Source organism: Mobula birostris, chromosome 14 (assembly GCF_030028105.1).
Source record: "Mobula birostris isolate sMobBir1 chromosome 14, sMobBir1.hap1, whole genome shotgun sequence".
Classification (NCBI taxonomy): Eukaryota; Metazoa; Chordata; class Chondrichthyes; order Myliobatiformes; family Myliobatidae; genus Mobula; species Mobula birostris.
Genome location: NC_092383.1, coordinates 35,721,675 through 35,736,866, shown reverse-complemented (window position 1 = coordinate 35,736,866; position 15,192 = coordinate 35,721,675). Strand labels below are relative to the sequence as shown.

Genomic DNA, 15,192 nt, shown 5'->3' with positions numbered 1-15,192 from the left:
CTTTTGGGGAGAAAACAAAATCAAATCCTGAGAAAGAGATGACATAGGATCGGAAGAAGTAGAATCCTTATAGGTAGAGCTAAGAAACTGAAAGAGTGAAAAGACCCTGATGGGAATTATATGCAGACCTCCGAACAGTAGACAGCATGTGGGGTATAAATTACAATGAGAGTGAGAAAGGGTCAATGTTACAATAGACATGGGGGATTTCAATATGCAGGTAGATTGGAAAAATCAGTTTGGTGCTGCATCCCAAGAGAGGGAATTTACAAAATGCCTTGAGGGATGTCCATTGAGAACAGAGATGAGAAGGAATTTCTTTAGCCAGAGGGTAGTGAATCTGTGGAATTCATTGTCACAGACGGTTGTGGAGGCCAAGTCATTGGGTATATTTAATGTGGAGATTGATAGGTTCTTGATTAGTAAGGGTGTTCAAGGTTATGGGGGGAAGGTAGGAAAATTGGGTTGAGAGAGAGAATGAATTAGCCATGCTAACCCAAATGGCCTTATTCTGCTCCTATGTCTTATGGTCTTATGATGTTACTGAAATTTAAATTTTTATGTCTGCGGAACTCCACAAACATAGTGATCCTTCAGTTACTGAAAAGTTCATTGGGCTGGAATATATATTTTTTTGAATATTGTGCCAAAATCCATTTATGAAAACCTACAGACTTTACAGAGATCAGAAATAGCCATGAGATAAATCAAATATAAAAATCAGTCAGTTTAAGTTTGGAGATTTATAACACTGGAGATGTGTGAGAAGTCAGAAATAGAATGAAGATTTGAAGATTTTGATGTGAATTTGTGCCCAAAATGATGGATTCAGTCTTGATTTTGAACAAACCCATAAAGCTGGGAGGAGGACTATATTATTTTCAGCCAAGGAAAATTACTTCAGTGGACATGGCAGAAGAATGAGCAGGAAATTCAATAGACTTTAAAGAAAGGGTTTGTGATTGGATTATTGCGTTCTGATGAAGGGCCTTGGTCCAAAATGTTACGTGTTTATTCCTCTGCATCGATGCTGCTTGGCCTGCTGAGTTCCTCCAAAATTTTGTGTATGTTACTTGTGGCTGGATTAATCAGTTTTGAAATACTGTACTCCAGTGCAGGGTCAATTTTTCTTTTCTTTTTAGCCAATGTAACCATTGGAAATGGAATACTGAAGCTTGCTGTTAGCAACCAATAAGGGAAGGCAAACATGGATGAGGAAGATTGAAGAAATTAATGGAAAGTTATTTTGGAAAGAAGAGTGAGGAACAACATTCCGTGGAAGATTTCAGAATAAACAGAGAGACCAAATGATTAACTCTCGAACAACAGCTGACACCTCTATAAGAGCATGGGAACCAGGAGCAGGAGTGCGCTGTGTAGCCCCTCAAACCTGCGGCACCATTCAATAAGATCATAACTGTTCTTTAGATCTCTACTTTGATACCTGTTGCCTCATAATCCTTAATTTCCCAAAGGTCTTTGGTGATGGCTATCTCAAAGACCCAGCATTCCTAGGTCTCAGTCATATCTGTTGTAAATGGGTGACCCTTATTATGAAATGATGCACTTTGTATCTACCGTTTGTTGCCTCTCAGAATCTTTTACATTTCATTAAGATTATCTCTCACTTTCTTAAACTCCAACGAGTATAATCCCAGCCCTTTCAGACATGTGCATAAAAAATAACTTTATCATAGGAATCAACCTTGTGAACTTTGCCTGATATGTCTGCAACTATTGTGTATAATATTTATTCATAAAAGCCATAAAATGTGAAAATTGATGCCCATACACCTCAACATTGTTTGAACTTCTGACCACCTTCATTCTGTTAATTATACTCAACACCTAATAAGCACAGGTTGTGTACTCTTTATTTGAATTTACAAAATCTGAAAACCTCCAAAATCCAGGTTTATTTTAAGCGCTGACATGATGTCACAAATGGAAAATTCCACAACTGACAGGGAAGATTCCAAAGCAATGGGCAGGTCTCTGCACACTATAGACAGTTCTGAGAAGTGACCTCACATGTGTAAACCAAAGTTAATGAAAAATAGAAAAAAAACTGCATAAGGTGAAAAATAAGATCTCAATTGTGTATCGTCAGTGTCAGTGAACGTATGCCCCTTAATGGTACGCTGATCATGAAACAAGCAAAGTTTTATCATAATGAACTGAAAATTAAGGTAATTGTCAATATTCAGCAGGCTGGTGGAAGAAACTTAAGAAAAGGCACAGCATTAAATTTTTAAAGTGTATGCTGATCAGGAAAATCTAGTACCAGAACAAGTCAATTATGATGATAGTTTTTATACCTTACATAACTGCATTCAATTTTTAAAGCATAGGTAGTGAAAAGCTAACACCAGAACAAATCTACAATACTGGTTGTTTTCATACCTTACATAAACCCTAAAAAAAAACTAAAATTCAAATGCAGTGTACTGTAATGTCTTAATCAAAACACGGCATTGTAGGTGGAGACTGAAAGCCTGCTGTTCTTTGTTGTTGTTCAACAGCTGATGCAGGTACTCTCCCAATGCTTCTGTGCTGCTTGTTGCATATCAAGCATTATATTAATATGTAATAATTTTTACTGTTAAGTACAGATGTGTGATGAACAAGTATAAGCCAAAGACTGCCTAGTGACAACACATAAATTCAGAGTCAAGAAATAATGTGGTGATCCCAAGCTATCTCATTCAAAATCCAAAACACTTCCAGCCCCAAGCATTTCGGATGAGGGGTACTCAACCTGTACTATGCCTATTTTAAAGGTTCCTGTAATGTGTGTAGCACATTTTGAAACAATACTAATTGCATGTTGGTGTTTCCAGGCTGCCTGAAGAATGAGCTCCAGTCCTGTGTGTCTCAGCTGATGCTGTTTCTGAGGAGGCATCTCCAGAGTTCTGCACAATTCCAGCAGCTGTCTCATCCATGTGCCTGGGTTTCCTTCATCTTCCTGGAGCAGGATGATGATCTGGTAGAGGTTGTCAGTGCACTGCTAACCATCTATATGCACTCTTATGGGTCAGTATCTCCTTCATGGCTTGTGTTAACTTTTGAGTTTGCATCATATTTATCAGTTTAATATTTCCCTCATTGGTTTTGGAATTGCTTCATTGTTGTCACGTGTACCAAGATACAGTGAAAAGTTTGTCTTGCATCCTTTTTGTACAGATCAAATCAGTACACAGTGCATTGAGCTAGAGTAAGTTAAAACGATAATGCAGAATAAAATGCAAAAGCTAACAAAAATGCTACGCACGTAAAATATAAAGTACAAGATTATAACGAGGTAGATAGTAAGGCTAAGTGTGACATGCTTTCAGGATTTTGTATCTTGTGCTTGAAGGAAGATGGGAGGAGAGGGAATGCTGAGGTGGGTGGGATCATTGATTATTCTGGCTGCTTTACTGAGGTGTTGAGAAGTATAAACAGAGTCCAGGGGAGGCTGGTTCCTGTGATGTGCTGAGTTGTGTCCACAACTCTCTGCAGTTTCTTGCAGTCACATGTAGAGCATTTGCTAGACAAAACCACTAAGCTTTCAGATATAATGCTTCTGATAAGAATTGATAAGGGTGGTCAGGAATATGCCAACTTTCATCAGTTTTCTGAGGAATTAGAGGTGGGTTTTTTTGGCTGTGCCATCAGCGTGGTTGGACCAAGACTGAGTATTGATGATGTTCACACTTAGGAACTTTAAACTGTTAAACTTCTCAACCTCTACAGTATTGGTGTAGACTGGAGCATGTGCATCATCCTCCTTTGTGAAGTCAATGACCAGCTTTTTATACACCCTTCATTTAAAAAGTTGTAAAATATATTGAACCAGATCTCCCTTTGCTCTGAGATCACAGACATCCTTGGATTTTGCAGTGAAATCCCTTGTGGTGCTTTCAGGATCCAATTGTAGTATGGGACCTTTCCCAGTGCTGAGCATACAGAGAGACTTTGACTGGAGTTGAGACTCGTCCTGAGATCTACCAGTTCAAAGTAAAATTTATTCTCAGAATACATGCATGTCAATAGTTGGGAAGCTATTTTAGAAATTGAATGCTTGTCAATGTCTTTGCTGTTCACAGATAATCAAAATGTTCAGGAAATATTAAAATGATTTAAAATTATTTAAAATTTTAACACTATGTATACCACTAAAAGGTATGCACTTAATACAATGATTTTGCAACCTAATATATTGATCAGTATTAGAACTAAATAAGTGACCTAAAAGCCAGGAAGTCTGTAAAGGTTCAAATTGTACTCTTGATCTCCATGAGTCAGCCCTGGAGGCATAGCTGTAGATGTTACTGTGGGCTTCAGCTTGTGCTAACACTAGATACTGGAACTTCTGCAGAGAAACTTGGACATTATTAGCATTACTTATGCTGCATGTTGGTGCCAATTCCTCCCAGCTTTTCACATCATTCGCATTCTGCCCTTTTTCACCAATCTGCCTTCCCCTCTCACCAGTACCCGCAAATTCATTCACCTCCTCCCCAACACTTTTATTTTGGCTTCTACCCTCCTTTATTCCATTCCTGATGAAGGGTCTCTGCCAAAAACATTGACTGTTTATTTTCTCCCATTGATGTTGCCTGTCTTGCTGGGTCCCTCCAGGATTTTTTATGTATTGCTTCAGATTTTCAGCATCTGTTGCCTCTCCTGTGCCTCGTTAGATTGTTTCCTTCTGTTTATTGTCTATTTGGAGAGATTTCTGAGCATTGGTTCAGAGATCAAGCAGTTAAATCAAACACAGGCCCAATGAAGATATTTGCATCTTCTACACCCTCAGGCCTCTGGGGGAGAGAATGCCAAAGAGTAAGTGGCTTTTCAAGAAAATAACTTACTCTGAACTGAATCCTACATAACATGACTAATTATTCTAGTTCTGGTCTCCTCAACCATAGAACATAGAACAATACAGTACAGTGTGAGCCCTTCAGTCCACATGTTATGTCAATCCATGTAAACATACTATAATCATCAATCTAATATTTGTAAACATATAAAAATGTTTTAAAAATTAAGCATTAATCTAACTCCATCCTCCTACACAGCCCTTAACCCTCCATTTTCCTACGTCCATGTGCTGATCTAGGAGCCTTTTAATTGCAAACGAGATAATCTGCGGATGCTGGAAATCCAAGCAACACACACAAAATGCTGTTAAAATGAGATCTTAATAATGGATGCCTTTGATGAGATATCACTTTTGAAGATGCCCTCGATGGAGGAGAGGCTTATTCTTGTGATAGAGCTGGTTGAGTCTACAACCTTCTGCAGCCTCCTTCAAACCTACATACTTTAAAAAAATATTTGTCTTTTGAAGATATCCACAGATATTAAATCTATGCTGTTCTATTAATATGACCCTAGATATGTGCTGCTTTGCTATCTGCAATCCCCTGAGCACAAATATAGTCTGCCCTCACCCTATCCTCCCACCACCCCACCAGGAATAGGGTTCCTTTTGTCCTCACCTACCACCCCACCAGCCTCCATATCCAACTCATAATTCTCTGTAGCTTCTGCCATCTCCAGCGGGATCTTTCCTCTACCCCTCCGCCACTTTTCTGCTTTCCGTAGAGATTGTTCCCTACGTGACTCCCTTATCTATTCGTCTCTCCCCACTGATCTCCCTCTTGGCGCTTATCCTTGCAAGTGGAACAAGTGCTACACCTGCCCCTACACCTCCTCCCTCACTACCATTCAGGTTCCAAACAGTCCTTCCAGGTGAGGCGACACTTCACCTGTGAGTTTGTTGGGGTTATTTGCTGTATTCGATGCGGCTTCCTGTATATCGACGCAGATTGGGAGACTGCTTCGCCAGAAAAAATGGGATCTCCCAGGGCTACCCATTTTAATTCCACTTCCCAGTCCCATTCTGACATGTCAGTCCTTGACCTCCTCTACTGTCACATGAAGGCCGCTCTCAGGTTGGAGGAGCAACACCTTGTGTGCTGTCTGGGTAGCCTTCAACCTGATGGCATGACGTCAATTTCTTGAACTTATGGTACTATCCCCTCTTCTTCACCATTCCTCATTCCAATTTCCCTCTCTTACCTTATTTATTTAACTGCCTGTCACCTCCATCTGATGCTCCTCCCCCCACTTTCCTTTCTTCCATGGCTTTCTGTCCTCTGCTGTCAGATTCCCCCTTCTCCAGCCCTGTATCTCTTTCACCAATCAACTTCCCAGCTCTTTACTTCACTCCTCCCCCCTCCCTGCTCCCCCCTCCTCGGTTTCACCTATCACCTTGTGGTTCTTCTCCCCCTCTCCCCACTTTCTTACTCTGACTCCTCATTTTTTTCCAGCCTTGAAGATTCTCGGCCCAAAACGTCAACTGTACACTTTTCCATAGATACTGCCTGGTCTGCTGAGTTCCTCCAGCATTTTGTGTATGTTGGTTGTATCGTGGAATAACCCTTGATTTGCCTTTTTATCAAATACACATTAAAGAATTATATAGACAACAATGGTTAACCATTATCAGAACCGACAGATAACTTCATAAATAGCTGATCATATCATTCCTTTTTTGTGTTGGCCCAGGACTTACTACTGTGGGCCAGAAAGAACTGAAATCTACAAATCAGTGAAGAGGATTGAGGCAATGGCAATGGAAACAGACAAGGCAAATTACTTTGTTCTTGCCATTTGGTCACAGGGATGGAGGTGGCCATTTTGTGAGATGTTTCTTACAGCCGCTATTTTGTGAACTGTTTGGTAAACTGGTTCTTGCTCAGTTAACTTAATCTGTTAACTTGTTTAACTTAATCAGAGCAAGGGAACATATAATGCACTGAGCAGTTTGATAATCTGCTAAATCTGTAGCCATTTTCAGATAAGAAGCTGTTTATTATGTAAAATTGCAGTCTTGTAGAAGGAGCAGCCTGTGATCTGGTGAGTCCAGTCTGGGTCGTGTTTGGCTGACCTAGTTAGACTGGTTTGAACCAGTGTGAGTTTGAAGTAATAAAAGACGTTACCTGGGGCACAAAGCTGGAGGAAAGAGCCATAAAGCAATACTGTTTGTAGGCCTGAGCCACATCCAATGAGAAGCTGACACAGGTCATTGTGCCAACAAAATTGAACCATCATAGATTGATCTGATAAGGAAAAGAATAAGAATGGGGGATTTTAGGAGCACCTAACAGCAACAACTGATCATTGCAAAATGGATGACCCTACGCCAGAAATGTGGAGATTACATCAAGATCAACAGGAATGCCAGGCCAGCATAGACTCCTTCTCCAGGGTATTACCTTTTCTATTCTTAGACTATTCATGCAGGGTCAGAGAAACCTAGTGGGTGTGCATACAGATATTTAGTTTGTAAATTCACTTGCCTGTTAGCTGAGACAATTAAAGGTATTTGTCAGTAAATACAGATTCTCTCTGTGCCTAACTGATACTATTGTTGAAGGTTAATGCATGTACCACTGCTATCATTTGATGCAAACGTATAGAAGTCTGGACCTACCTTTTGCAGATGCCCTGTTGCTGACTTAATCCTGAACCAGAACGATGAAGACCTGCAAGATGACAGGGCATCGAGTGTTGTAATTTCATCAAGACCATTCCACCTCGTTCAAATAAATAAGCTCATTGCTACTGTATAACAGTGGGCAGACAGTCAACAAATTCATGGTCCAGTGCTGGACTCCAGGAGTTAAATCAGAGTTCAGTCATGAAATTGCTGGGAAAGCTCAGCTGGAAAGTTCAGCACTTCCGTGTTTGGGTTGCAGTCCTGAACTTCCTGACCCTTCTCAGGAGAGTAGGAGGCTATTCTGGCAATTCAGTGGGGGACTGCTATTATTTCCTGGAAAGATGTGATCCATTAATGTCCAATCCTATTATATGTGTCTAATGTCCATTACTACACTCTAAAAATAGTGACTACTATTTTGTTAATACCAATACCATGGCTGCAGGCCTTTGGGTCACTGTCTTATTTAAACAGAAGTATTACATCTGCTACCTTCTAATGTGCAGAGGTTAATGCCAGCATTGATAAGGCACAAACTAGGAATGTGATAGAGAAAACTTTGCTGATCGAGGTACATGCAGGTGCAGCAACATTCAAGAAAACAAAACGTGCTACAAATATCCAAAAGGTCAGGAAGCAACTATGGAAAGAGAAACAAAGTTAACGCTTCATGGCTGAGACCTTTCATCAGAACTCAACGTAGGACAAAGCAACACATTTGAATGACAACTCGTCCATCACCTTAAACTTTTACTCCCTGCACTGTACCTGCTTCTTATCTTTTATCCATTTAGATACAGTACAATAACAGGTCCTTCCAGCCCAAGAAGCCCATGCAACCCAATTATGCTCATGTGACCAAATAACTTACAATCCCGCACAAACTCTTTACAGACAGCAGCAGAATCGAACACGTACCGTGCCCAGCCCCCAAACTTCCCTGGACTATCATGACAGCACCCCCAAACCTGAGGCCTCTAACATGAAGGAGAACAAAGGTGACAGGCTCATGGGAACACCACGTTTCCTTCCAAGTCGTACAGTATCCTGATCTGAAAATGTAGACTTCCATTTTCACCAGACCGAAATCACTGAATTTTCCATCCAATAACAAGATGGTTGCTCACTACCAACTTCCCAACAACATCCAAAGAAGGGCAAAAAATGATAGTCTTGTCAGAATCAGGATTTTATCACTGGCATACAATATGTGGTGAAATTTGTTGTTTTATGCAACAGCACATTGCAATACCTAACGATAATAAGCCTATAAACTGCAATAACTATATATAAAAATAATTAAATAATTAGTGCGAGAAAAAGTAGTGAAATAGTTTTCGCAGGTTTGCTGTCCATTCAGAAATCTGATGGTGGAGGGGAAGAACCTGTTCCTGAAATGTTGAGTATATGTCTTCAGGCTCCTGTGCCTCTTCCTTGATGGCACAATGAGAAGAGGGCATGTTGTGGGTCATAGGGGTCTTTAATGATGAATGCTGCCTTTTAAACCTGGCCTGGTTGAAATCCCCCATGATGATAGGGAAAGCACCTGTGTGCACTGTTTTGAGACTGCTGATCATGGAGCTCAGCTCCTCCAGTGCCTGCCTGATTTAGGCCTGAGGTGGAATGTACACCACTACCAGGATGATAGCGGAAACTCCCTTGGCAGATAAAGATGGATGACATATGATCTCTGGATGTTCCAGGTTGGGTGAGCAGGATTGTGACAGAATTGCATTATCTGTGCCCCACAATGAGTTAATCATAAAGCATACCCCACCTTCTCTACCTTTAAATGGCAGAAGTAAACTGTCTCTGTGGAAAATGATGAAGCCATCAGGCTGTAGTGCTATATCTGAAATGGCAGTGGTGAGCCATGTTTCCATGAAGCAAAGTACACCATAGTCCCTGATGTCCCTCTGATATTGCAGTCTTGCTCTGAGATTTTCAATTTTATTTTCCAGAGATGGTACATTCACCAGCAGGATAGTCGGGAGTGGGGAGGGGTCTAAGGCCTCTGCGTTTGAATCAGACCTGTGGACCAGCTTGTTGTTCACGCTTACATTTTCTTAATGGGGAACTGCACTTATGACCTGAGTCTGTCGTCCAAGATCTGCTGATTTTTGACTATTTGTAGATTTTTTAAACATCTTAAAATGAGGCAGTGACTGTGGCTTTCAGCTGTAGTAGTCCTAAACGGGAATATTTGATGATTCCAATCGGAGCTGTGCAGAAGGAGTCTATTGAATTGCTAAACGTTTTTCATTGTAATTATTTACTATTGTCTGCATTATGCTTTTTAATGCAAATACACAATTTGTGTTTAGCCATTTTTCTCCTCAATTTATACATTTTCGTTCCACTGAATTGAAAACCTATGAGAAAAAAGCAGCATTAAACCATATGTGTATATATATATGTGTGTGTGTGTATATGTGTGTGTATATATATGTATTTTCTCATCCCTAGTGTTTTGGACAATTAAATCACCCACGTATTCAAAATGAAATTCTCATTATTGTTCCTCAGAGGCATATTTCATTCAGGGTTATTAATTAACCTTGCTTTATTGCACAATATTTAACCTCGACTAGTGTGTTCCCTGATTGATTCCAGGCACACAAAGCTGAAGAAGTATTTGATGCATTTATTGAACTTATCCATCGCACCATTGCTGCTAATTTATTTTTTCTGGACTTTAAATAAACACATTCAACTTCTTGATTTACACCATGTCCAACGTTACAACCATTGTTAAAATTTAAAACCACTCACCATTATATTATTCAAAACCACTTTACTTTATTTTTGTTGGCTTCATGCAAAACAGTTCTGAGTTTTTTTTTGATACAAGTTTTAATGCAAATTCTTTGCACTTCCATATATAGTGCCTTCAGTTTTACATTACTTTTTAAACTTTGCCCCTTTCCTACCAGGTTTTACTTTTACCAAGTCACTGTTTGGCACTGACAGTTTGGAATTTCTCTTGCATGTTTTGAACTTGAATTTTGTTGAAACCTCTCACCACCTCTTCATTATTTTACACCCTCTTTTCACACTAGCAACTTTAAATGTCAGGGCTTCCAGTCCAGTTTAAGTGGATCCATCTTAATGGAACAGCTCCCCCTCTCTAGAATTGGCAGGATTGCTCCCGAATCAAAATCCCACATCTCTTTCACAATTCTCATCCACAATTGAAGTTGTCATCTGTCCTGTTGCTCATTTACACATGCTGCAATTGATAGTGCAGAAGTTGTTAGGTGGGCTTCGGTATGTTTCCGAGTTAAAACTCTCCCCCTAGAATAGTAAGTGTAGGGAGAGTAAAATCGGCTCCAAATTGAAAAGTTCAGCATTTTCTGTTCCTATTTCAAATATCCTTAATCTGCAAATTAAAAAAAATTCTGTCCCTAGAACTTCATTCTTGCTTATTTTATTATTGAAGGTTGATTGAATCATAACCATTTTGTCCTTCCCTTACATTCCACAGTTAAGAAGAATCTTGTGCCTATTAGATAAAGCCAAAGGGTGAATCTCTGCTTGCACTCACTTATAGGATCCCTTTACCTGTCTGCCTCACAGCTACACCTTCTTGCTCCTGAGCACTGACTGGATCTCTATCAATACCTAACTTAACGAAGTGTCACTGATTCTTGGATCAGAATGGCCAGTCTTTCTTTATGCCCTCCAGGGTAACTCCACTTTGGATTTCAGCTTTGTGACCCAGAGGAGGATGTCTCAAAACACTGACACTTGCTACACTTGTTGTGTGGGATCACCAGGCTTCACAAGCTCCAACATGCTCCAGTTGTAGCAAACCACTATCTGATCTTGGTTTGTGCAATGAATTAAGACTTCTGGGTCTTCTGCCTACTTCATATTTGCTCCGGTGATAAGCCACACAGCTACTTTGAGATCTCTTCCTGAACCGCAACATCACCGGACCCCCATCAGAATTGCCAAAAGCTGTTGACTTCATCTTATCTATATCCTGTAGCCCTACACTTACTCCCTATTCAAAACAAGGCAGAATTCCCCTGATCATTGCCTTCCACCCCTCTTCCCACATTCGACAGATCATCCTCTTCAATTTCCACCAGCCAGCCTGACCTGCTGGGCATTTCCAACATTATGTTTTTATTTTTGAATTATTGCAAGTGGTTATGTTAATGTAGCACGCTGCACCTCATCAGCTGTTCAGGAGCTGGGATCTGGGGACTTTCAGACCTGTATTATGAGTTACTTTATCCAGACCAGGATTCTATTAACTAACATTTATCATATAATGAGGTTTGAACTTTGAAATATGATTTGTAAGTTTGAGACGCACAGTTCTCTATTTGGAGGATTTCACAATTTTTTTGCTTTACTCTCTCTAGATATTTGGATAACCACCCTGAGCAAAAGGCAGCAACCTCTCAAGAAACTTGTGAAAAGTGGTTCGATCCCCACGGCATTTTCCTGCTACTTTTACAGAATTTAGCGTTTGATCATCGGGTCTTACTAGACTTCTTGATTTCCTCCGAAACTTGCTTCCTGGAGTACTTGGTGAAATATCTGCGGCTTCTTCGAAGGGACTGGCAGTCCTTCCGTTACACTTGCACTCAGTTTGATGCCACTCCCGAACCACTTAGTCCACCTCCAGTCAATGAAGTTTGTGACAGCCATCATTTCACTGTTGAGATAGAACAAGATGGTCATACTCTCAGTGAAGGTTCAAGAAAAGCATTTGTAAGCCCTCAAATACCACTGTCTCACCTACCCAAAGAGAAGCCTTGGCCTAGCCACAACTCTCACCTTGTGATGAACAGTGAAAGGACCCAGCTGCTCAGTCTGCCCCAAAGCCTAGTGGATTACGATAGCTCAGAGAACTCGGAGAGTGATGAAGAGGAAACCGTTTGTATGAATACTGCCAGCCTGGGAGGCAGTGAGGGAGATTTTCAGAGGAATAACACAGAAACAACTGATAAGGAAGCACAACACAAGCCAGAAACAATTGGAAGCATCAAAGGTATAAATTCACACAGTTGTGAAAAGAACCCAGAAATGGAATTATCTTTGGAGGGAATGTTTAAGAAATCAATGGGTTGTTTGATTGAGCTGAGGAAAGCCATTGGCCGATTGCAGGGAAGGGATCTGTTTCCATACAATGCAACACCCCTGCTAAAACTGCTGTCGGATATTGAGGCATGCCACAAACATGATGCAGTCTCTGAATAACCAGCAATGAAGCAAATTTCATCATTGATACTGGTCACACAACAGGCTCTGAGCTCTGGATTTTATATTATAGAACTGCTCACTGGAAATAAATTTCTGTAATGTTTGTGCCACGTTGTATTGTTTTTCACGTTATCTATTTTTGGGAGGAGATGTTTTAATGTTTTATTCAGTTGTCTATGGCCTTTGCCTCACAACGCCAGAGACCCAGGTTCGATCTTGCGTCAGGTTTGCACATCCTCCCTATGACTGCAAGTTTCCTCAGGTACTCTAATTTCTTCCCATATCCTAAAGACATGGTGGTTGCTAGGCTAGTTGCTAGGTAAATTGCTCCTAATGTGTAGATGAGTATTGAAATTTTGAGTAAATTGGTGAGAATGTGGGGTGAGTAACAAAATGTAACTAACACAACGTTACTGTAAATGGGTGTGTGATTTTTGAAATGGACTCGGTGAGCAGGGGCATATACCCATGCTGTAACTCTCCATGACTCATTAATTTATGATTCATACTGGTAAATAAAAAACAGCAAAAATCCAATGTTAAACTGTTCAGTAAATTGAAGTTCAAAAGAGGAATGATCTTTTTGAAATGTACAAGATTCTGAGAGGAAATGCAGGTTGAACGTTAAGATGTTTCCCATAGTGAGAGTTATCTAGAACTAGGGACCATACATATGGAATGAGGGAATTTGCATTTCAGACAGACTTCAAGAGGAACATCTTCTCTGAGGTTTGTGAATTTTGGAATTCTATACTCCAGAGACCTGTGGAGGCAGTGTTAGTATGTCATTGAATGTACTCAAAAAGAAAGGCATTTTAATAAGGAAAATCAGGTAAGTATTGATCAACCAAAGTTAGATCAGCCATAATCTTACTGAATAGCAGAGTGTATCTGGGAACTCATTACGTACTCCTGCTTATGTACCTTGTCTTTTTGGGAAAAATATAAACATTTGCTCTGGAATGAAGAGCTGGATATGAAATTGGATAATCTACTCCCTTCTGAACTGAAACATGCACGACATTGGGTGGATTATAGTGTTTGAAGGTCTTAGGTTGGCATTGAAACTAGGGCTAACACTAAATAGAAATATAAATCTTAAGATATTTCAGAATGTAACGTCACCAGAGAAGGGAGATGGGAAGATTATGAAAGCAACATAGATCAGGGGGTGTCGATAAAATATAGCATGAGAAATGGAAGCAGGAGTAGGCCAAATGTGCCCTGATGCCTTCTTCGTCATTACTAGCCCTCAACTGTTCTGCCCTCGATCCCATTTGTCTTTAATATAGCCAATTTCTGAGCACCCACTGTCTTGAAACAGAGGACTTCTAATGATTCATAGTCCTCAGAAACTTCTCATCTCTCACCCTTGACTTTACATCTAGAGATTTTTTCTAATGGCATCATCTCTTTAAAGTTCAAGAGAGTACTCAGTCCATCTTAATAAGACAACCATGTCATCTTGGAAATCAATCCAGAGGAAATCTGTAGCGCTTCCTCTATCAAAGTTCAAAGTAAATTTATTATTGAAGTATGTATACGTCACCATATATTATCCTGAGATTCATTTTCTTGCAGCCTTTCACAAAAAACACAGCAGAATCAATGTAAAACTACTCACAAAGACTGACAAGCAACCAAAGTGCAAATGTTAACTCTCCTGCTCTGACCTACTAAATAGTTCACCTTTTTAAAAAAATTTTCAATGTAGAAATAGGACAATAAAATTGCATCCAGTGCTCCAGCAGTTGCCTCACAAAAACCTTCACTTACTCTTGTCCTCAAGTTCCTTGCAGTCAAGTGTAGCATACCATTGGCTTTTCAAATTGTTTTATGTATTTGCATAACTTGTAAATAGATCCTCGAACTTTTCAGAACTCCGTTTTTACCAGCCCTTCTCCATTTAAAATATTTTCTATTACTCCTGCAATGTAAATTACATTGCCTGCTATCCACGCTGTATTCCTTCTGCTTTCTTGCTCTCTTTTTAGCAGCTATGTTTTCTAGTACTTTTGCAACCAGCTTTGTATTATAAACAGAACTTGATGTATTACATTTTGGCATTTTACATAAATCAGAACTTTGATCAAACATAATTGAGGCAACTGTATTGATTTTCACAGCATCCTCAATAATAAAAGCCTGTTAACCTGTCTGTTTTCACCCTTTAACCAATACTCCATCCATCTTAACTTCATGCCAAGAATCTCATGAGCCCTTCATTGAATGCCTTTTGAAACCTTCAATGTGCTATTCACTGAATTCCCATTAAAAAGACAGACACAATACATTTAATTGCCCTTTTAACCATTTTCTTTTGCCTTTTCTTCTCTCAGCCTCTAAGGAATTAACAATTTTGCTAATTACACCTGTAGAAATATGTGTATACGTGTTTTGCTAATTTCCTTGTTCAATTTTTTTCCTTGTCTATCACTGTTTTGATCATCCTAATCTTGGCAAGAATATATATTTATTTTAAT

At 39.8% G+C, this 15,192-nt stretch overlaps 1 protein-coding gene across 5 annotated transcripts in view; it reads left to right on the top strand.

The window, feature by feature from the left end:
- Window positions 1-13,229, top strand: part of lins1 (lines homolog 1) — a 50,501-nt gene extending 37,272 nt beyond the window's left edge. For all 5 annotated transcript variants that reach the window (XM_072278367.1, XM_072278369.1, XM_072278368.1 and 2 more), the window contains 2 exons: window positions 2,841-3,033; window positions 11,866-13,229. In XM_072278367.1, the coding sequence (XP_072134468.1) occupies window positions 2,841-3,033; window positions 11,866-12,706 (1,034 nt within the window). In that variant the 3' untranslated portion in view covers window positions 12,707-13,229. The remainder of the gene's footprint in view (window positions 1-2,840; window positions 3,034-11,865) is intronic.
- Window positions 13,230-15,192: the final 1,963 nt, after the last annotated feature.